Source organism: Macrobrachium rosenbergii, chromosome 23 (genome assembly GCF_040412425.1).
Source record: "Macrobrachium rosenbergii isolate ZJJX-2024 chromosome 23, ASM4041242v1, whole genome shotgun sequence".
Taxonomy (NCBI): Eukaryota; Metazoa; Arthropoda; class Malacostraca; order Decapoda; family Palaemonidae; genus Macrobrachium; species Macrobrachium rosenbergii.
The window spans coordinates 24,854,435-24,879,377 of record NC_089763.1 but is presented as its reverse complement, the minus strand read 5'-3'; the positions used below and the strand labels follow the sequence as shown (position 1 = coordinate 24,879,377).

Genomic DNA, 24,943 nt, shown 5'->3' with positions numbered 1-24,943 from the left:
AAGAGAAGTAAAAGTGCCTTGGATACCTTTGGAAGACTTTTTGTGATTTATTCATATATACGTAACATATATACATAAAGCCCTATGCATGTGCAGATTATTAATCTATGCATATATTTTTTATCAGTTTTTATTCTAGAATTATAGTATTGTCTCAGTGAAAACAAGGCAAGTACTCTACCATGATGCTTGACGCCAGGTTATTTCAAAATTTATAGAAGTGCAGTTTGTTATACAGATAGTACATCGTATTCATGCTCTCACATTCTTGCAGCTATTCGACATGAACAAATTCCAGCAGAACGTCAACCGGGAAATGCGACGTCAGTACCCAGACAGATCTAAACTGGAGTTGCAGTGTGTCTGTGTCATTGCCTTCGTCAAGAATGAGTCCGATCTCCTCGACTGTCCCATCTGGGTCATGATCATCAATATCGTTGCCATGGATATGCTTAAGAGTAAATTACCGCCAGGTGTGTTATCTTTTCTTATTTTTCAGTGGTGGGAGAGAGAGGATTTGAAGGAGATCTCTTGTCCAATTTTTTAAATGAAACCAGTTTGTGGTAGAGTAAGTGCCATGAATGATGACAGCAATATGCTTTACTGTGCTGGAGACACAAGACTCTTTGTGTAGTAAATGAAAATGAACACCTCATGAGATCTGAAAGGAAACAAAATTCATATACTCAAAGTCGTGAAAGTTATCTTCACTTACATTTCTGATGAAGGCCAGTAGCCTTTGAAATATGTAGTTCTTTATGTAATAACAATACACTTGAAAAGTCTGTGCAAGAAATGTCTTTTTGTCTCCTGCACTTATCAGAATGTGGTTATTCTTAGTATGCCATGCTTTGCAGTGCAATGGCTGACATAAATAACAATAAACTATATATTAACTGGAAAGGTAATATATCCTAGATATGTATGGTGCAAAAAATAAAAATTAAATATCTCTGTCAGTCTATTTTTGGTTAATGCTTCACAATGAATTACTGTATAGGAATTTTTGTTTTAAGATTAAGTCGACTCATAATTTCATTTTCAACAGCTAAAGTCGCCCCCAACATCCGAAATCGACCTAGGATCCCCATTCCTGATGAGGACCCCTACAGTGTCGCAGGCTCTGGTGCTTCCTCCGGATCCTCCGGAAAGGACCGTAAGGATAAGCCCCCCAAGTTGCCCCCACGAGACAATCCCCACTACCCACCAGGACATGTACCTAGATCTAATGGAAAGGTAAGGCTCAGTGAACTGAACACAGCACAGGCTTTCACAGCTATGTACAATCTGAACAGCTCTCATTTTATTCCCAGTCAGAATGAGGTCTTATTATGTAATGCTAACTAATGTTAATTCATTTTAACAATGCTGTTAACTTTACTTAAACAATTTCTCTAATAATTTTAACAGTTGTCAAGTATCATCCCATACCTATTATTAATTAAAACACTCAAGGTATGAAATATTTCATTCTGAAAAAATTTTGTTCTCAAGGTTTTAACCATTAGTGAATATGATATGTAATTTAAAAGTGTTAATTTCTTTGAGGAATTAGAAAAAAATGCAAATACTGTATATAAATAGTTTACTATACAGACTATGCAAACCACTAAAATGTCTTTATATCCAACAGTCTGATTATGATGTATTGGATGAAAATGCATTCCGCAAATCACATACAAGAAATAACAAGTCTAAGGATCGTAAATATGGTAAGTAAAAGAGCTCACTCTTCTTTCAGATACTATCATGCATGTACATTATGAAAACAAAACCTTTTAATTCAATACAAATAACTTGGGTATACTTGAGATGGTTGAATTTTCTGGGATAAATAGTTTCCAAAATGTATACACACTTATTTTCTTGGATATACGATAACTTGTAGTGGCATCACCATGGGTTTCATGGTTGCTCATTTGAGAGGAAGCTTGAACCAGACCAGCTCACCTTGACACAGTACTCTCATTGACTAAATATAGAGGAGCCTGGAGAGATGCACCAAAGAATCTAAGAAGTCTGAGAATTGAGGTCATTTGTCTTTTATTTATTATGTTTGGTAATCTCTTTAGTGAATTTTATACCTTGCTAAGAAAACCCAATCTGCAACACAGTAATTATGAGAGAAAGGTTGGAACATATATAAGCCTTAAATAGTCCAGCTTTTGGATGAATTCATATGCAAAATCCTTGTAATTTCTAAATTTTGTTTTCATTTTATGCTAAATTTTGGCCTCTTATTTTCGTAGCGCTGTACACTACTGTATTTGGATCAAGCAATTATGGTACTAGCTTATATCCTGAATTGTCATTTAAATGACACACACTTTCAATTATTTGAAAGACTTCATGAAAGCAGACTGTTTCTAACAGCACTTGAGTCAATAAAAAATAAAACAAGGCAGTACAGATCTGTGTACAGCTGTAAATTTGTTCCAATTAAATTCTTTTTCCTCTGACCTGGTGATGTGAATTCTAGAATTTTTGCTGTAAATACTTATGTATTCACAGTACTGTATAAAAACACAATTTACAAAAACAGCTGTCATGCAGAATTCACTCAAGCTTCATGAATTCCATGTTATTATCACTTGAACTGAACACAGACTTTGGTCACTTGGGAGAATCATTAGCCACAGAGGACAGTGTTACAAACAGTGGATGCTTTACATAAGAACAGATTATGACAGCAACACTTTGGCATATGAGAATATTCAGACAAGAATGAACTCCTTTTATTGCCTTCTAAAATGAGCATAGGCCATTGGGAACTGAATTCTCTGCTACATATGAATTTTCTTGTGATGTTATTGTTTGTGAATTATTGATTGAGGCCATGCAAATAACAGTGTAACTAGTTCTTATTCCTTCCTTGAATATACAGTCATACATATCTTGTGGGTACAGGGAGTGATTGTATATTTTATTTAGATTTAAGATCTGAGATTATTATTAATGTAATTATTATTACTTGTAAAAAAAAACATCTAAAGTAAGCCTTTATTTTTCAGATGACCCTTACTACTGTGGCCTCCGTGCTCACATTCCCAACTTCGCCAAAGCTAAGTCGAAGGGTAAAGTTGAGCCGGCTCGAGCCCCATACCTCAACGCTCCCCCACCCCCTATGTGGCATACCCGCAGCTTCGATTCGGGCATGGGTAAGGCTCCCTCCACCCCACCACCACTACCCCCCACCTCATCGCACCCACACTACCCTCTTTATGCACACCACAGTAACAATAGCAGCAACAGCCACCGGAGACAACAACAGCAACAGACTCTGACACGACACCAACAGCAACAGCAACACCAACACTATCACCAGCTAACTCACCACCATCATCATCATCCTCACCACCAGTACCGTCATCACGCCCACGCTTACAGTACGATGAATTTGACGATGAAGTCTCGTTCCATGTCCCCTCCTCCCGGCTCTCCCACCGAAGAAACTTACTTGGCTCTCTCTGCACCTCCACCTCTCCCCCACTGGATTCCTCAGCCATCACTGCCTCACCACGGCGTTTCCTCCCCTCAGTCTCTTCCACTTTACATTGGTTCCCACCCACCACTTTACTCAGATGACGATGACTACGTGGACAGAGAACATGATAATGATGGTGATGAGGAGGATGCTGGTGATGTAGGACGGAAAGGGTAATCCCTTCTGTTCCTCTCAACATTATTTTTGTACATGTCGCACAATACACATTATGCAGGTTTTCACATTGTCTACAGTATGTGCTATTAGCATAAGCAGTCTTATTTTTCTCCCTTTGCATAATTAGGAATATTATCTACAGTACAGTGAATCAGGGAGGGTAATTATATTGGCAAGTAAATAGTTCAAAATTCTTTAATTAATGACGTGGTCCACACTTAGTATTACTCATATTTTGCAAATGGTAGTCAAATTAAGAGCTAACATGAAACAATACTTTACCACACATTTCCCATACTAACGGTGATTCAAAACGTGAGGTAAATGACCCAAGATCACCTATCTAGGCCTCATCATACCACCTCGTATAGTGCAATTGTTGTGCTTTGTCAGCAAGCTTTTAGTTGTATCACTCCAAATCTCCGCATTGTTTACTTGCAAAAGAAAATATTGTAAATATGTTTTGGAGATGGCATGATATTGTCAGAGTAGATGCCTTATAGACTTTATAGCACATTACTTTAATTTGAATACTGGAGCATTAAGTCCTTTTGAAGTTTATTTACATGAAGCAAGTACATAAAATGGATGTTTATTCTTAAAAATAAAAAAAAATAGGCACAAGAATTTTGTGATTACTCTTGCTTAAAATGAGTATCCAAAATTTGAAAAAGTTGTTATCCAAATATTCTGGAAGTCAAATATTCTGGAAGTCTTAAGTAAAAATGGCTACAATCTTAAATGAAAATGTCTACTTTTATGAGTATTATTTTGTGTGAGCAGTCAAGCATTTGTGCTTTCTTCTTGATATGAACACTTATCTTAAGGGTGATTATTGAGTTAAAGCTACCTCACTGGAGTTTTACTACTTTTGTGCTCAATTCTAGAAACACAAAGCTGGTGATGTATTGTACATAGAATTAAATCCATTTACTCAATTCTTTGTAAGTAATTTATCTAGTCATTGGCTAACTATCATAGCTGTCTCATATTTCATACTTGGTTATTATCATACCCTATATAATTGTGCTGTTTACAAATTATGAACACAGTTAAGATTGAATGTGTGTAGCAATGACTCCAAGTCAGTAATTCCCTTTAATGCTTAGAAAACAGATAACACTGAGTCAAGATATTCACGACTCCTTGCAGTATTAGATAGAAGCAGCATAAATTTCTGTTACTGTGATGTTTTTCACAATTCAGAAAAAATTTTTATTAAATCTTGCAAACTCATATTCATACCAACCAGGAAGTAGGACTGATGTGTTAATGACAATTTTAGTCATTAAAAACTAATCTCTTTTGATTTATTAGCCATCCTTCAAGGCAGCTCCCCTTTTAGTCATCTCGTAATTTAGATTGTTCAGTTCTTTAGATACCTAAGACCATCTAATATCAGTAGCCTACTGGAAGAGTTCTGTCCTCCAGTATTCCATGCTACTGATAGTTCATATGGCTGTAGGAATGTAGCAATTAACTTGATTTTGTATGTTCTATATATCTGTTTCTGAAGTATTTACTTGCCAATGAAAAGAAAATAAGATCACCCCTTCAATAGTGAGCCTGAGATGGATTGCAGAAGTGCCTTATTTCTACTTCTGATTGATTTTCTTTTCTCACTGATTGTTTGATTATCCTCTTCTGCTGAGGAAGCACTGTGTATATGAAGAAACTAGTTTTTGACACCAGATACTTTTGGATGTCTCACCTTCTGTATACTGTACATATATTTCCTGCTCCTCAAGATGTATAAATACCATTTCCACATCGTCGTGGGATTTTTGCCTGATTTGAAACTCCACTCCTATGAAGTGCATATTATATACTGTATCTGTGTACCTCTTAGTTCTACAGTATTCCTTCTCTGTACACATTGTACACCATCACAAGACACAGTTTATTTTCATTTAGGAAATATACTCCTAAAAGGCCAAGTGCCTCCCAGTTTTCAACTTCATCATGACCAGTACCTTGTTGCCCCTCAACCACCACCATATCTTTTGACATCCCCTCTCCCTCCTCCATGACGATCAACGTCTACACTGTGACTGACTGAAGTGATTGAGCTGGAATGGTCCACTACCAGTCCTTTCTCAGACGCCTCACAAACGACTTGTTGCAAAGGGTAAGACAAACGATTGTCCAGTGATATTCCTTGGGGCATATGAAATGGATAGAGGGGACTTGAGACAACTTTACTTGAAGTGAGCCTATGAGGAAAAGCAAGCATTTATAATAAGCATACCAAGAATGCTTTGCTCTTAAATGTTAATCAGATACTTTTTCATACTTGGATGACATTTTATATCACTTAATTGGTGGCTGTTGCACAGTAAACTTCTGAAGCTGCACAGTGTAAGATCCATGTCTAAAGCTTCCACATTTCTAGACATTGTTACGACCTGACTCACAAAGCAAATTCTTCATATGCTCAGAAAAACAAAAGGTAGTCTTAAATTTCATTTTGCATATTCCCTGTATGCTTGCTTTTATTATTACATTCAGATAATTAAAATAAAATTAACCTGCACTTGTTTATTTCTTAGTTCATATTCTCATGAAAAGTCTGTATTTAAGAAAAGAATACCTTATTCTCTTCATGAGAAAAGGCAGACACATTTGCTTTTTCATAGTATGCCACTCACATTATATCTCAATCAAGAATTTACACCGATAAAGGTACATGATGTGTCTTGTCAAGGATACAGGGATTTTGCCTCAAATGACTGCATGACTTTTGGTTACAAGCATGACACATTTCTCAGAGTCCATTTCATTTGACTACCTGACTTGTATTCTTTTACTACAGTAGGATCAGTTCATGGAAATAGACGAAGAATACCCGGCCATACATGTACACTAAGCAGAAGAGGCTAATTTGTCTTGCTATTAACCCAAAACATCCCAAGTTTATTTCTTGTAGTTTACCCAAGATCATTGAACACGATGTTGATAGAAAGCAGAAGAACAATTTTAATGGTGAATGTAGCGGGGCTGAACTTGGTAAGGAATTATCATAATTATGGTCAAATCATTTGGTAGAAATTCGCATAATATGGCCACTGTTTAACTTGGCCTTTTACACTTAATTCTGTTAAAATGTGAACATCGCTTTTCATTATACATGAATATGTTGCATGTCTGTACTCTATAGTCTTAAGTGTAGTTTATTAAACACAGCTTTTGATGTAGGAAATTTGTGGCTGGCATTATTTTTACTTTTATTACTATTTTTATAAACATCCGCATCAGAGAATTCCCATCACCTTGTAGACTTGTTTCTAAAGTTAATTCTGTCACTTCAGAATAGAGAAAAACTGGGTAGTCTATCAGAGCCTTCTCTGCAAAATGATACTTTGGTGCTGCTTTGGCTAAGAGGTGCACATTTTAATGATTCTCTGACAAAGGTTACTGTAGTGCAACTTACTTTGATATTTAAATCTCTGTTAAAGCCCTTTTTTCTCTTGGTAGTATTACTTAAGTCTTATCTTTAATATCAGTAAGAAAGAACTTCTTCCTGACTATGTTTTCACTACTATCAGGATACTTAAGGTAGCCAGTACAAACCAAATATACTGTATGTATATGTTGACAATCTTCAGTGCTTACAAAACAAATATACTGTATGTATATGTTGGCAATCTTTAGTGCTATGTTGGACAGTTCATTATTAATAATTTAATAGCACTGTAGTGTTAACTTAAAATTCTATTTTTGTATAGTTTTTTGAATGGCTGCACAGTTGATCTTTATTAGAAGAGCTGTCACAAGTAATTTTTACCTGCTACTGTTTTTTCTTTTGTTACTTTCTGAAAGTACTTGATATATTTTAGTGAAAAAAAGTAAAACAAAAAGCTTTGGATATGCAAATCAGCTCTCTCTCTGCAATAACATTACTAGTCCCATTCCCGTGCCTTTTTATCCACTACATTTCAGGTATCACTATTTACAGTAGTGTAATGCCTCCAGCAAAGTGGCTGATGACATACTTCACAGATTCAACTCAGTGTAGTAAATTGCACAGAAATTATAATTTTGGAAGTTATTGAAATTACTGCTCTGTTATTCGTGAACTGTAAATTATCACTTGGTGAAAAATGTCAAATCTTTATTGATAATTTCTTGTGTAAATATATTCTTATATTGATAACTGCCAAGGTGATGATAGTGAATGTAGAATAGCCATTAGTAGTGTGATTTCATTGTTTGCAAAATACTTCAAGGCAAGAAAATCATTACTCGATTTGTTCTAAACATTACTATTTGTGCCTTAAAATTTCTACTTTTTATTATGTTTTACACTGTTTCAAGGAAGGATACATGAATGACCTTATATGTTTGTAATGGCAGGTACATTCTATAATCAAAATGACTCCAAATACAGTAGAGTAATTGAACAATTTGTTAAAAATGTCAGGATTAATTAGACATTTGTAAGTATATCTTTGATAGGAAGGAAATATGTCAATAATCCTTTTTCAATGCTGTGAGTGCTTTTGACTCTAAACTGAGGTGTAAACAATTCATCGTGTACCCTTCTTCACCTTGATTAAATCGTGCTTCCACGAGACATTTCTCTCCTGTTAGCTATGTATATGTCGTGATTGCAGTGACTTAAAAAACCCCTGTTTTGTTTGTTCCAGCATAGAGCTTAGTGTTAGCTTCAACTTTTCTGTCTACTTTTGAGTCTCGAGGTCAAGGGAAGTTGACACGATTGTGATTTAATGCAGTTAATCAGGAAACTGTACCAACAAAAATGTCTAAATAATGGGTAGAAGCTACCCTAGTTGCCTTTTAATCATGAAGATTAATACTTTTTGTAGCCTGGATGTGGCTGTTGATGCTATTATTGCAATATTTATATTAACCTGGTCTTATGGTCACACAAGCTTTTCATTGGAAAGCAATTCGTGGGTATGGGTAAAATTTTGAGGATGCCTGGATTTCTGTCCCTTTACACACAAGATTGCTACGTAGAGTAAAATCAAACATTCTCTTTAAAGAAAACAAACATTCTCTTTAAGAATCTACTTTACCTGGCAGAATATAGGCTATTCTCAGCAGGGCATGCCAAGTTACTGGTACCTCAGTCTATAATATTTTGTTATTTATACTGTCTGTTATTGTATATTTAATCCTGTATCTTATTCAGTTTGTCATTAACTTTTTGAGGAAGTATAACTCTAAGTTTTGTTATTATAGGATGACTAGCCCTGTGTAAGGGTATCCAGCACACTTTAGGTAATACTAAAGTAAGTATAGGGTCTTGTAGCGTTCACTTAAGTCCACTCCCTTCAGTCTCATTCCACTTTGCTGTCCAACCTTCTTAAAATTTTATTGTATTGTAATTTTCACCCATATAATAATTATACAGGCTAGCCATACTGGAGTCTAGGAGTATGATTCACTGGTACCATCACAGGACTTGAAATGTTCAGTAGCAATTATTATTATTTGGTAGTTTAACCAAACTCTTCAGGCTTTTGAAAATGTTCAGTAACAATTATTATTATTTAGGGTTAGAAGCACCATGTTTTCATTTCTTTTTTCCAATTCAGCAGCCTCAAATACTAATATTGACATATAATATAAAAGCAAGACACCAACAGCTACCAATAAAACAGACTGGTAAAGGATAACCTTTACAAGAAAAAAATACCTTGGCAGGGGGACAGGCATTACACAATCATGTCAACTTGAAATTTTTTTTTTTAAATATACTGCTATTCCTGTTACTACTGTTCTTTTACAACTTTGTTGTAGTTACATAAAGTCAAGGGAGCACAATCTGCTTTTGCTATGCACCATCTCTTTAAGCATGTGTGTGTCTTTTTTCTTTTCTAGCTCTTTTGCAACACAACCAAGCCCAAAATATTCACAGGCTAGACCGCAACCCCTGCTCTTGGGTGCCAACGTTACCAGCAAGAAACGGTGAGTGAGGGGGAGAAGACGTGTTCATTAATGGGGCTTTGGTTTGTGGAGTTGATTCACGGTACATTTCGCGTATGACGAAAGAGCAGCTGCATCAATTAGATTAGTAGTTATAGTGATTATATTCTACCTCAAAGATTTGTACGTTCATCTCCAGATTGCACAATTTTCATGTAAACGGTGATGGGCGTAGTCATGCTTTTTCATTATCTGGTTTCCTTGTTATCTCTTCCTTTTGGTAACAGGGTTTCTCTTCCCTTGTTAACCTTTATTTTGCTGTGTTTCACCCATGATCTATTGTTTCCTCATTTTACTGTTAAATCACAATAGTAATATTTCCTTCCTATTTAGTGTTATTCTTTGACCAATAATTTAAATCTCATTCCAATAATTTATATGCACATACATTTCCATGTTTCTGTTATTTCACTGTAATTTGAATGATTTCACTGCATGTTATTTTTCAGTTGTCTATTTCTAAATTATATTAAGATATTCATACAGGGCATATGAATCCAGCTTATTTTCATTTTTAGATTCTTTATTTGTTAGTGTTTCAGTCACCATCAATTGAAGGTTTTTTTTATTTCAGTGTTGCCCTTTACTGGGTTACACATGAAATAAAAGTTCTCTTCACTCTCTTCTGTCACGTGCTCTTTCCTCCTGAAATCTTCATCTTATAATAGTCGCCTTTTCCATGATTTCCTGGGCCTTTCCACAGGACTTTGGTCTGCTTTTTCGACTTAAATTTTATTTCTGTAAATGGTCATTTTATCCGATTTCATCCTTAGAATCACATTCTATCTAAAATACCTAGATCTTAAAGACTGAGGTCAGAACGTGTGACGAGGAACTGATTGTCAGAAAAGCAGTTGGTATGGAAGTGGCACGACAAAGACCCAAAAAACAAAGGATAAATGAGGACCTAGACCAGTTCAGTCATAAGGAGCACAGGGCAGAAAAGAGCAGAAGACGCTCATTTTATGTATAATCCCTTAAAGGGAAAAGCTGAAAAAAATGTTTAGGATTTTGACGCTGATGAGAATCATATTCCATGTATGAGGCAATTAAGTTTAATTTTCAGTCTGCTAGTCACTGCGGAAATTTTTGTCCATTTTCTTTGAAGAAATGTAGGGAAAAACTTGGTGAATTTCATCTCTATTAGTTTTGCAGAAACAAACTTTGATGTCCTTTTTTTGTTTGACACAAATGTTCTTTGTCGATAATCTCACTGTATTTTTCGTCTCTCTCTTTCTTGCCTTTTCTTGTAATGATTTACATAAATGGTATTCATTATCATCACCATCTTGTTCCCTGGTTGATCATTTAGTCATAAGAAATTGCAAGTATAATTGTACCATGATTGCAGAGATGGCTGATTTAGAGAATAGCAGGAAAAGGCTTGTTTATTTAGGAATAAGCTCATGAAATAGTGCTTCATGTTTGATGAGTGTGAGAAAAAACAACTTCTTACCATAAATATAATGCACCATTATCATTTTTCCTTGTTATTTCAGTTATGTCAGTTGTACTTAGGTAACACACTAAATTGCAATTTGTTGGTTTAATTACTGTATATTATTCTTTTTATTTATGTATGTCATTTCACTTGACCCAGTTTTAATGAAAACTGTTCAGTCTGAGCCAACTGGATAATTAAGCAAAATCCTACTATTCTCTTAGAAAATCAATGATCATTTATTGACATAAACCTCTTAGAAAAGTATTATTCAACTTTTTCCTATTTGCACTAAAATTAAATCAATGCATTACACTATACCTGACTCAATTTATTGTGTATTACTCAGTAGTCTTCACACAGTGGCTCATATTGAAAATCTTCTAAGATCTCAGATGAAATACAGTGTTCAATTTTAGGACCTGAATCAATCAAGTAGTTACCCAATAAAACAGGACCTTGTTTTGAATGCAGTACTGCATTCTTTTGACTCCTTGCAGTTATAAATTTTGTCACTGACACGCTATCAGTTAGAAACCTTAGTGAATTTTCTTCATTCTGTTTTTACAAATGATTACCATTTTTACCCTGGGGGTAGTATAAATTTGATAAGGTGTATCCATAGTTTTTAAGACTTTATATATTTCATTTAGAGATTAAAGGTCTATTCCTGTTTTGCATATAAAAGCCCAAAGGCTTCTTTTATTGCATGCAGTTAATATCAGTTTACCATTTTTACCTTGTAGATTTAAGAATCTAGCATAGCAGAGTTTCTACTTCCAAGTTACAAGCTTAAGATAACAATTTTTGTTATGATTATCCTCTAAATTATTTAAATTTTTTTTGCATGAAGTTCTGAATCTTATTCTTTTAACTACTGTACTGTATTATTTTCTTTATTCAAGCATGAATCTCTTGCTAATTTTTTTTATGCACATAATCACCTTTACTTAGACTAGCATTTTCCACAATGCTTCACTTTCAGTGACCTCAACTTCATGCACGGTACATGACCTTTGACTAAAACCAAACGATTCTTCTTTCACTGCATATACATATCACATGTATGTATTATACATGTTCACAATAATACTTACACGCATGAAAACCAGATGATATTTTCTGATGGACCTTTTAAATTTTCTAATATATAATCTAGTTTGTATTCCTAAATATAGATCACAGCACACATGGGGACAAATAGCAGGACTTTTTTTGTTGACCTTATAGCAGATTATGACCAGAATCCCCAAGGAAGCATACACAATCTGTCATGTTGACAAGAGCCAACGTATAAACAAGTAAAAAGTGCGACGAAGTTTCTTCGGTGCAGTCGAGTTTTCTGTACAACGTATAATGCTATATGAAACTCTCAGCCATGGCCCATGAAACTCTCAGCTGCAGCCCATGAAACTTTCAGCTACAGCCCAGTAGTGGCCTGTGCTGTTGGCACCTACAGCGGTGCCAGATGCACCATCATGGCTAAATTTAACCTTAAATAAAATAAAAACTACTGAGGTTAGAGGGCTGCAATTTGGTATGTTTGATGATTAGAGGGTGGATGATCAACATATCAATTTGCAGCCCTCTAGCCCCAGTAGTTTTTAAGATCTGAGGGCAGACAGAAAAAGTGTGGATGGGCAGACAAATAGCCATCTCAATAGTTTTCTTTTACAGAAAACTAAAACTTGACAGACAAGGGAAGGTGTCACATTAATGCAGTCATGTGCTCTACCACTGAGCTACACCCTTGTGTAGCTAATGCTTCGGCTAATAGGGTAGGAATTAGGACTTCCCAACCAATCAACAGATAGTAATAAAATTATTAACTACTCGAACAGGAGACTGCCAACTGTTTCCCACATGTACACAAGGTACTGTTCTAAAGTAAAAGTATTACAGAGATTTTTTTTAATAGGAACCATAAAAATTCAGCTTGGAATTTATCAGTTTTAAAAAATGGATTAATGGAACAAATAAGAAAATTTAAAGTACTGTACGAGTGATTTTTTTTATACGAACTGTAAAAATTCAGTTTTGAATTTATCAGTTAAAAAATGAATACTAATGGAACAAATGAGAAAATTTAATGTACAAGCATACTATATGAAGAGAACTCTAAACACATCCAACTGAGTATAGGTAAAACCTGACAAAAAATTATATTTAATACAGTACTTACAGGTGGTAAAAATTTACATATAAACGCTTAGTTTTTCATTTGAAGTATGTAAATACTTTACGGCAGAATTTTCAAGGTACTTTTTGTACATCTTGTCATGATACCACATTGCTGAAGTCATGGACGACATTCTGCACTTCTCACCTTTCCTGTAAAATGAGAACTAATAAGAGACATCCAGGAAACAAGTTTGGCAGGAGAGGGCAATATGTTTTATTAGCTACATACCCTAAAGACTACCACTGTCTACTCAATGTGGCCATATTTTGGAGTAAGATGTAATAGATTTTTTTGCCAAATTTCACCGGTTGTTGGGGTATTTTGAATGATTAATGTGACTTTGCTTATGTTCAATTACAGTAATACTTAGTCTGGCTGATTATGTTATTGTTCCAAGTTGCTGCAATTACACACACTGACAATGAAATCATGGTGAATAAATTTATAATAAATTAGTTACAAAGACGAATCCCGTTGCCGTACTTTATGAAACTTTTCTAAAATTTAACTTACTCCCCTTCACAACTTTGGCGCAGTGAAAGATCTACAGTAAATATGTACTTTTTTGCTGTGAAAGTTTCAAAATATTTGATATGCATAAACAGTAAGACACCAGGTTTCTAAAAAAAATTAATCAAAAGGGAAAATTATCTTTCTTCATCCCAGAAATCAGTGTAAATTACTCGCAATAAATAAGAACAAGTGTTGCCAGAAGAACACAGAACGTGCCGGGATATTTAAAATTCACAATCCAAAAAGTTTCAAGTTTTCTGCACATAACCTTCACATAATCAAAGTAACTGATGGAAAGGATTAGATCTGAGAGGTAATCCCAAAAAGGAAGCTACTCTTCACATGTGACAGTTATGCCTCATAAGCTTCAATAATCATTGGGAACTTCAAAACTTTAACCTCCTGACCACACAAGTAATGGGTTATTACAATAGCTCTCCTAACATTTGTCCAGGTGGGCTATAATAAGGTATACAAAACATAGAATACAAGAAACTATGGTACGTAAACCATACTTGAGATTGAAGTAATATGTGAACCAGGTGGGCAGTACACCCATCTTTTTATTAAAATGTTAACCAGGTTCAAAATGTATTGAGATATTTACCTTTTTGTATTTTACAAAATTTTGCCTGTTATGCCATTCAGGTATTTACAACTGGCATGATCAGTGAATGAAATCATGTTTCCCTGTATGACTAAAAATGTATAGAAGTTAGAATGGCTAAAATTTTTACACATTTTTTGTAAAAGCACTTTGGCATATATTTGGACTGGACATGAAAAGGTTTTCCTAAATATTTAGTATTGCTTCAAGTCTATGGACTTTCAAATCTTATCTTGGAATATTGTACAAGCATAAAATTTACAGTATGTTTAGAGTATTAAACTTTTGTTAGGAATAGCTCAAAATATATACAGTATACCCTTGGCAAAGTCAAAACCCATCATTGGTGAATTCTCTGAGTTGTACTTTCATTCTCATCAAACAAACTGCTACAGCTTTTGGCAAGCAACATAATCAAATTAGAAATTATTTGTGAGTCATACACACATTAGCTTAAACAACAAAGAATTTATCTAGAAAAGAAAGTTTCCAGATCACCTCATATTGAGTTACGGGTTTCCAGTACATTCATAAGCAGGTCCAAACTTGTCTTTCAAATAAGAAACAAAGTAGAGATTCCATTGCAAAGTGGGAAAAAGGGTAAAGTGCTGCTTGAAAGCAAAGATCTACAATGATAGACAGGATGGTAAAATTTTGATTATACATACAGTATGTTGAAAAATTGTGTGGATACATTATACATTCACACCAGGCATACACACTGATGAAAAATACCATGCACACGTTATCCATTTACACTATCAATACCTTAAACATTTAACTGTCTTTGGATAATACTGTAGAAATTTATGCACTGAATGTAAGTTAATGTCACTAGGAATTAGCTTCATTCAGAGGAAGCAAAATAAAAAAAACCACATCATTCACAATAGAATGAAAGTTGAAACGTTTGTTCATCAGAATTATCTAACATAACCAGAATATCTTTCAAAAGATTTTACCTCCTCATTTCCATTACATGAACTTCCTTACTTCTGTTTCACAGAGGTTTACATACAGAGGAATTTACGTCACGACTATTCTGTTTACTGACGCAAGACTCCTGACTTGAAATTTGTCTGTCTAAAGAAAAACACTCTTGACCACCCATTGGAACAGTGAAGAGAAAGAAATAACGACACTAGAGAAATAATGTGATGAACTTAATTTTTCTATGACTCAGGCTAGGAATGTAAAGAAACAAATACGAAAACTGGAATTGCAAGCTCACATGATTCATAGTTCTGATGTAATCAGATATGGTAGGGATTTGTTTTTGGATCTTTCAATTTTTCCTAAAGGTCTCTCTCTCTCTCTCAATCTCTTCTTCCGTTTTTAATTTTTCTTTTTTCTTGATCACATCAGCATTTCCAGTTCCAATAGCCTGTGAAGTCTTAACCTTCATTTTCTTTCTCTATGAATTCTACATCTCCTACTTAATACGAGGAATAAATTTGTAAAAGACATCATCCATCAAAACGAGTCCATTCTTCATTAGTATCACCACAGTAATAACATCATTTTGATGAATGATTAACGAACGATTCCTTCCATTCTTTCCTAGAAACTGAATGGGAATCGTACTGGGACTCATGAACTGTGTATCACACTTAGTCAAAAAAGTGGAAGCATAAGAATGGCGTCAAGAGGCTTCTAGGTAAGAACTGACTCCTCAAGAGCTATTCTCTTCTTCTTCCTACTTTGGATGAACACATTGCGTATTTTCACCACATGAGTTTTCTCAGGTTACTGATACTCTGTAGTGTCTGTACATAAGCGAGTTTTTTCGTCATGATGGATGGTTTGCTGTGCACACTAGTGTCATTCTTATCCTTTTTGGTCTTTCAGTTTTTATGTCTGATGAACTTCTACATTATTTAGTTGACCGTCTAGGCCATCTATGCAAGCTTTTCAAGTTTTTCTGAATGCATCTTTGTGCTCAAAATTTCATATCTGATTCTAAGGGGGAGCAGTCTGTGGGTAGCTCTCACACCCACATTTTCCATTAATATTATTATAAAAGTTTAGTTTAACCAGACCACCAGGAGTCAAAACACTTCGACTCTCTAATACTGGCCTTGACATCTACATGCTTTAGCATGGTATTCATCAGTTAAGGTGATTGTATCCACATATTTAATGATGTTAATCTGTGAAATATATAATTTTTTACTGATATTTAAAAATTATTCAAAGCCACTTATACGCAAGTCTTTGCTTTCATGATCTGTTAGTGTAGAGCTGGCACTTCTGATCTATTAGATCTGTTAAACAGTTCTCAAGACCATTAAATTTACATGTAAAAACAGAATAGTATAGTATGCAGTAAGTCCTTCATAAAATAACTATCTAAAAATTTGTAACTGCATGTGAAATTACTACTATTGAAACATGACAATAATAACCAATAACAAACATTCCCTACGACATATTACATTATAAATTACCAAATGAATATGGAATGGCCTCCAAGGCATTTGATTCCTGCTTATAAACACTTCAGTGTGTTATTGTCAGTAATTATCCATCTTTTAATAGAGTTATAATTATAAAGACCACGAAGCAGAATGGCACTAGGTAGAGCACTGTAAAATTGGGTAGAGAGAAGGCTAATTTCTATCGTACATTACTTGCATTTAGAAGATAAATACTAGTTTGCTATTCACAATTCAGAAATAGCAAGTGTGTCTGAATGGCCTTTAGATTAAGAATCAATAAAGGCTTGTTAAGAATCATACGTATTGGTTTATAGACCCTTCAAATTGAATAAAACAACACTAGAAAACTGGGCTTGGGGTTTCTTTGTTTTAGTAGTTCTAATTTAGATTAAAAGTTTGTTGTCAAATAGTCCCATTTCCCCTCCAGTTTCTTAGAAAGTAGTGGCATTGGGAACATTCCACAAAATTTAATGGATTATTCACATTGATAAAAAAAAGTCACATATTTTATGTGTGTGCTCAACAATTCTTTTGTGTTTAATGAGTTATTATGAAACTATAATTTTGTGGATTCATTTTCAGTGCTTTGATGTAAAAGTAAATACATTTCCTTACAAACTTTTAAATAAAAAGGCATGACTTGGGGTCAGTTTTTTTCTTATTCAGTAGCACATTTTCCCTTCTTTCTATCTGTTGACAACTTTTATAGAGTAGTTGTTTTCTCACTTTCATTAAAGCCTAAGAGATCTGTTCTTACTTTAAGCCCACATGCACTTACAATAATAATGCCTATTGTATTGCTGATCTGTTTTACTTCTGCATTAATTTTCCCTCCTGCCTTTTTATATTCTAAGTAGGAAAACTGAGAATCCTCTCATTGTTAAAACGCTTACCAAATCCTCGTAATCATTTGCGATCCAATAATTAATTTTGTTGCTGTTTTTCTTCCTTCCAGACTCTGATTTCACCGAATCTCCATACTCCCAACTGTACGGAAGACTTCCGCTGCCCAACCGAGCGTTCATGCCACCACCACCCCTCCACCCTCGCTCCATGTATGTTGGCGATTGGAACTGAGATCCCACTGTGAGAAGGCAACTTGGAGGGGAAAGTTTAGGAAAGGAAATCTGCAACTCCTCACTTCCCCAGGCAGTACAAGGAGGAGAAGTTGAGGGGTCAATTACGGAGGGATTTTTGACTCTCGGAAATCAGAAACTGATTTTGTAGAGTCCTCCATCCTGCAACTCGGTTTATTTTTCTGATGTATTTCGTTTTAGATTATGATTTTCATCTACATTCCTTAGCTTCTTATCTTCTCGTGTGTATGATTTTCCCATTGAAAATCAGACAGACTTGGATCAAGTAGCGCATATTGCGTCAGATGAGGGGTGTGGCTGCAACAAAGCCTCAGTGTTTTTATATTAAAGAGAGGTGAAAACCTCTGATAACCTTCTGTATGCAGTACTTTTGAATATTTGACGCCATCACAGACTTTGCTGACAGCTGTTATCGGAGTATTGATAGTGATCATAATAATTCAATAAGTTATTTTTATGGTGTAAATAAGGTTTTGTGGAAGTCCACCATTTGCCTATTTTGCCTTTCTTATACAAGAGCTTTTCTTTTCTCAAAAGTAATTTTTTACTTGAAATATCCTTTTATGGTTTAGTATTTGAAGGTTTCCACATTCTGCTAGGCATACACCAGTCTCAAATTTTATGGTTAAGATAAAACCTATGGTAATGCAAAACACATGATAATATTTTTCCTCTTAAATGTAGGCCCAAATGTGATACTTTTGACAAGACTGTGAGCAACTGCCCATACATATTTAGCAGTATCAGATCTGGCCATTTTTACAGGCATAATATTTTTATTTATATTTTTTTTTATCACTGCACATGGAACAATCAGTGGACTTGTCACTTACTGCTGCTATTTCTATTTCTCTGGCAGCCATATTGGATTGCCTGTTTTTCTATTTCAGTATTTTTATGTTTTGTAAATACTTGACATTTTGTGAGTGTAAATGATGGTAATTAAATGCATATTTCTCTCATAATCCCCCTCAATATTATTACAAATTGATGTGAATTACCATGCAAGCATTTCTGTGTATGTATATACAGACATTTAATAAATTGTTTAATTATTAGGGTTCTTGTACATCCAGCTGGAATGTAGAAAATTATGCCTTATTTAACACGGACCTTTTGTATCCTGAAAATTACATTTAGTACATGATTTATTTGCCATAATGTAATGTACAAGGAAGATCAGATGAGCACCTCTGTTGAATGATTTGTTTTCTTTATATTTTGACAAGGCAGTAGCACTACATATCAAATGCTATTGACCATAGTTATGGAAGGAAAAATGCCCGAAAGGTGGGCTCAAATCACCAGTAACCTTCTTTCTTTTTGTCACCCAAGTTTTCCTGTTGATCATGACACGCGAGAAAGGATGCAAGACTGACCACCCTTGCCACTGACCTACATGTAATCATTTGTAAATAGTGATGGCGATTACTTTCCAAGGCTTGGATCCTTTCTCTTTCTTGTTTAATGTGTTTATGTATTTCTATCTCTCTCCCTCCTCTCTTGATAGCACACTAATGGATGAAATAACTTCATCCAAGAAGCGTAGTTAGGATTGTTTCCACCATTTAATGTTGTACTCATGATTATAAATGTATACTCAAACATTTCTGCAATATTTTTATATGAGTGTTGTACACTTATATCTCACCCCCCACACATTTTTAAAAACAGTTCTATTTACCCGATTGTAACTACTGTATATGTGATTAAAATAACTGATTTGATCCCTGACTCATTTCTTATCCTTAAGTTATAAAAGGCTCTGGTTATATATCTAAGAAAAATACAAACCATCTTGATACATGAGCAGATGTGATGACTGTCATCCCATAGTCAAACAGAGAAGGTTACATGAGTGGTAGGGGCTTTGGTGTGAGGGAAAGACTGCTTGACAGAGGTCACTCAAGCAATGAAAAACAATGGGAACCATGAAATTCCCCACAAGGAAATTCAAGTCGGGAGTCTGCTAATTCTGGCTAATACCAGCTAATAGATCCAGAATGTAGCTCTACCCGTAGCCACCCCATCTTTACAATAAGGTGGAGGGACATGCATCTTAGGAACTATGCAGAGACTGGGTGTTCACAGTGAAGATACCTGTGTTTAGCCTGACCCAGCTGATACTTCAGCCTAGATGCTACCCAGCCTAGATGCTACTCCAGAAAGGAGTAAGGTAACAGAGTCCAGTCACTCTGCATTCATACTCCCAGACTTAATCAAAGTGAAAGCACTCAGGTGAGGTACCTGTCTGTCCAAATGGAGATGGGTGCCTACAAAACTTCTTGAGCAGCCACCACAGGTCCCCAGACGGTATCAAGGGACTTGTGGGAGACATTCCTCTGATAGAATGAGGAAAGAGATGTCCACCTACCATCATTGCCTGAAAAACCAATATGTTCCTCCAAAAAGGCTAAGGACTGTCCCACATCCTGACCCTGTGGGTTCACTCAAGAGTAAGGGGAGTAATGTCCTCCTCAACAATCATAAGGTTTTTGGGTACCTCACAAAACCAGCAAGTAAGGGTTTTCCTAGACACATTCTGATAACTACCAGTAAAGTCTCCTCCCTCTTGACTCACATCAGGAACTGCCAAATCATGAGGTTCTGTTCCCAACTTGAGGGCAAGCACTCAGATGAGGCTTCACCCAAGGGGTTGTAAGGTATTTGGGATAGGCCATGAAGGAAAAGAACACCCCCCACTTAAAAGAACAAAAGTAAAAAATCCTAGCTCTTCAGGCTAAAATATTAAACAGTCCACGACAGCTTTGGAAAGCAGTGGAGGCTTCTACAGAATATCTATATCTGTGAATGGAAACTTCTGCACCATTCAAGTTTTCTATAAACAAAATGTAATATGGAAATAGTAGCCTTTAAACTAATCATTACCGCAAAAGATACTTTAATTTTTTTCTTTTTTAGAAAGTGTCACCATTCAATAAAATTTTTTATGTTCTTGTTTGGTTATACAGTCTACAAAATTGAAAATAAAGCATAACTACTATTCATAAAAAGTCTAGATTTGATGTATGTTGTGCATTATAATAACATACCTTGAAAAAATATAATGAAAAGATGAACAGAGTACCAGCTTTCAGGCCACCTTTCTCAGTAACATAATCTTCCTTACAAAAGGCTAAGGTTCCAGCTTCTGTGCTTACATTTCACAGATCAGCACCACTGAACCCACTGGACTGCTTTGCTACAGCTTCATAATCTGCAAAATAAAATCAACCACTAAAGCACACTTCAGCCTTAACCTTATTATTATCAACTAGACACGTGAAAAGATACAAAATTGCCCATCCAAGTTTAGCTTAGTGAGTTAAATGAAATAGTTAATTCCAGATTACCTACACTATTCCTAAATAAACCCAAAGTCTTTCAAGGGGGTAAATCTTCAGTAACAGCTACTCTGGTCATTGAAGCTTGGTAACAAGGTGCTTAATAGGTAGGTGAGTGGTGGAATACTGCCCACCCACCTGTCAGTAGTCCATCACCTTTTCCTCTGGCAACGAGGGCAGATACAAGGATGGTTAGAGGTAAGATTATCCTTTAACACCCCAGGCTTACATTTCTAAGAATAATTAAAATTACCCAGAATTTATTATTTGTTCCTACACAGCTACAATCCTTCATCTCTTATAAGGAGACTTGCTCCTTGGGTGGGAGGCTTTGTTTCAAAGAACATGACTGACACTGTTCCAAAGTTGTAGCATTAGGCTATGAATTTCTGCCACATCTCACACAGTGTATGCCAAGGGCAGATAACTGTAAGGACTCTCTTATCATCACCTTGAAGTCTAGGGAGAGGACTCGCCTGAGAAAAGAAAAACATTTGGAGACTCACAAAATCCTGAGCAGTAGAATTCAGTGATGGTTTCAGAATATGGCACTACCTTGCTGCTCCCACTTGTTAAAAAAAAGAGAGGACAGAGGGAGATGCATCTTAGGATCTATATTTAGACTGGGTGCTTGAAGCCTAGTTACCCTTATCTAGTCTGACTCCAAGCAGGTGCTTCAACCCAGATGCTGCTCCAACAAGGAGGATAAAGGAAGGAGACGAGTTCAATCGCTCCGCATTCACACCCTAAAGCTTACAACGTGGTGAAGTATTCAGGCAAGGTAATTTTCTGTCTGAATGTAGCTTGGTGCCTTGTTGAGCAGCCACATGTCCCAATAGAGAAAATATCTAGAGACTTGTAGGCTCCCTGTTTCTTGTAGGAGTTACTGTGCCTAGGTCAAGTTAGGCAGGGGTTCTAAATACAGGCAGTCGCTGGTTTACGGTGGGGCTTCTGTTCCTGGCGGAGTGCTGTAACCCAAAAAACACTGTAAACCAGATCATAATACTAATAGTAATGGGAATAAATGGTGATTACGATGCTGTGAGTGTATAAAACCAGGTTATGGTGCCATAAAATCGGGTTAACAGTGCCGTGAGCCAAGCGCTGTAAAGTCAGAATGCCATAACCAGGGGACTGCCTGTATTATTATTATTATTATTATTATGCAGAATATGAACTCTATTCACACGGGACAAGCCTACAGGGTCCACTGACTTGGAATTCAAGCTTCCACAGAATATGGTGTTCATTAGGAAGAAGAGGAGGTAAAGGGAAAAAGTAAGATTAAGGGTAGACCCAGGCACCTTTGGCTCAGTTCGATGTCATTTCATACACTCCATCAAAAACCCAGGTTTTCCTGCTGTGATCCACCATCAATCTGAGCCTAGCCAAAGAGACAGTGGGAGACATTTTTTTTTTTTTATAGAAGTGTACATTTCGTCTATACGGATTCCTTTTCTTCTTCACTTTTGCTCCGCCTTAAGTAAGAATAAACTCACAAGACCTTTAGTAATTAAGATAAAGAGAAGTTCACCTTTTGATTTCCTGATATTTACTGATTCTATAAATTTTATTATTTATACTGGCTTGTTAATTTGAGTTTATATCAACAAATTTTCTGTTGAAATGAATATAAAACGGTAGAGTGAGGAAGCCAGCTTGAAAGCATATCACAGACATTTTCCAAAAGGGGTGCGCTACATCCTCATAAGAGGGTTAGTTCTGTCAGTGCTTCTCACACAATGCACCGTAGGCATTACTGAACGGTATTTGCAGCGTCCCTTAGGCCCCTAGCTACATATACTTTTTAGCCTTTTACATTACTTCCATTTCTAATTCCTTTCTTCAGCCTTGCTGTCCAACATCTCTAATTATTAGCCTACATTTTCTCGCAGTTCCACCTTCAGATCCTTGTACTTCATCTCCTTTATTATCTGGAGTTCTTTATCTTGCTGTCCAACTCCTCCTTTTCACTGTCTTAAGTGCCAAATGGCTGAAACTGTTAGCATATGTACTTGGCTTGACAGCCTTCATTTCATAGGCCTAAATCATAAATCAACAGGAACACATCCTAACTAACCTTCTCTCGCCTCAGGGCATCATGCCCAGTATTTGCTAGAGGGGGGTCGCCTCCCGGTATTATTTTACTTATGGACATTAATTGCTTTCAACATAAAATATAGGTTTTTCTGTTGTATTAAGATGTGATTTGAATGATTTTGAGGTTTATTTCTGTCGCAAATGAATACTTATCCTTCCCCGGCAAATGAGGAAGGATAAGTATTCATTTGCGATGGAAATAAACCTCAAAATCATTCAAATCACATCATAATACAACAGAAAAACCTATATTTTATGTTGAAAGCAATTAATGTCCATAAGTAAAATAATACCCGCCTCCCTATGTAGGAAACCAACCCCCAACCCCGTCCCATCATGCACAGCAGAGGGACATTCGGGAGCTAATGCCGTGGGAGGGGTAAGGGCTACTGTAGAAGGCCTGCGTATTCTGAGGGAATAAGACCTAACTAGATTTCCCTTTACCTAACCTAACCTTTGATGCATGCCCTAAATTGGCCAGGGGGCTTTGCCCCCCCGAAATGATTGATTTATAGTTACTAAAACTGGCATCACATCTAGGCCTATGTGCATTCAACCCCGCGTTTACAATTAGGCCTGGTCCTAACCCTACAGTTTTACCCAGCACTGTTTGAACTGCACCAAAAAATAATAAAAAACTAAACATTCTCCCTTGAACCACGTTATAACTAGGCCTAGGCCTAAAGACTTTATCAGGCCTAGGGCAGTACAGAAGACTTGGGCCTAGGTACAAAGCCTGGAGTCTTCCACATAGGGCCACGCTTTTCAAGTAAAATAATACCGTAATTAAGTACGGTAATCAATTACCATGTAATCATATGACAATGTCGTAGGCCTACTAGAATTCAAAATTCTATGGGGTACCGGCTGCCCTATAGACTAATAACGCAGACTTAGGTCTACTCCACTATCGAGTCCTGTTTATACAGAAAATAATATCGAAAACAAGTGAAGTCACTGTTTGAAAATGTCTTATAACTACTAAAAATATCACGCACCCGGTCCATTGCCGTCGTTTTTACGGCGGAAAGTAAATTTTTCGAAATCCCGAGTCGATCATAGTCATTTAAACGGAGTGCACCAGCTTACCGTAGTTCCCAAGATGGCCGTAGTATGGATCTTTGGCGCCTCGATCGACCTAATGCCCGGGACTTTAAACCCGCCCTAGACTATGCCCGGTCAACCTAGGTCATCTTGGGTCACGCCACGCCCTAGGCCTACTGGCAGTGTTGTTCCTCTTATCCGCATTACAAATAGAAAATAGTAAAACCTCAATGCTTACATATCGAAAATGGCTGGACATTACTTGGAATACAAGTCTGAAAACATTTCGTAATTAGTCTTTATTAATTACTCCATGAAAAACATTTTAAACAAACTTGTTTCAATACAGTAAGGTTACATTATAAGGTAATTATAAATTACCATATAACCCACTTTGCACGGCAGGTAACGAAAATATACGCTTCTGGACGTGCATCGGCCTGAGGTTCCATCTCATCAATACGAAGTTAGCATCAATTATCCTTTAATTAGAGTTCCATTCTAACTTAACCTTCCTTTGACCTAACTTCGACTAAACTTTAAAGCTTGCAAAGAGCACACTAT

The 24,943-nt window shown here is 36.0% G+C and overlaps 1 protein-coding gene and 1 long non-coding RNA gene across 6 annotated transcripts in view; one reads left to right on the top strand and one right to left on the bottom strand.

Moving 5' to 3' along the window:
• The window catches only part of LOC136851387 (uncharacterized), a 310,887-nt gene extending 291,269 nt beyond the window's left edge, over window positions 1-19,618 (top strand). The window contains exons 7-13 of one of the 5 annotated variants that reach the window (XR_010856857.1): window positions 275-473; window positions 1,049-1,236; window positions 1,634-1,712; window positions 3,012-3,158; window positions 9,509-9,595; window positions 15,921-16,013; window positions 17,750-19,618. Coding sequence is in view for 3 of the 5 variants with exons in the window: in XM_067125466.1 (XP_066981567.1) it covers window positions 275-473; window positions 1,049-1,236; window positions 1,634-1,712; window positions 3,012-3,657; window positions 9,509-9,595; window positions 17,750-17,756 (1,206 nt within the window). In the remaining 2 variants the exon portion in view is untranslated. Of the gene's footprint in view, window positions 1-274; window positions 474-1,048; window positions 1,237-1,633; window positions 1,713-3,011; window positions 3,658-9,508; window positions 9,596-15,920; window positions 16,014-17,749 lie in introns of all 5 variants that reach the window. The other 4 variants (XR_010856858.1, XM_067125467.1, XM_067125466.1 and 1 more) reach the window with 4 other exon arrangements.
• Window positions 24-24,467, bottom strand: LOC136851393 (uncharacterized). Its single transcript, XR_010856863.1, has 4 exons — window positions 24,334-24,467; window positions 20,945-21,108; window positions 13,237-13,385; window positions 24-661 (listed from the first exon to the last, which is right to left on the bottom strand). It is a non-coding gene; the product is annotated as an uncharacterized lncRNA (long non-coding RNA).
• Between the last annotated feature and the right edge of the window lie 476 nt (window positions 24,468-24,943).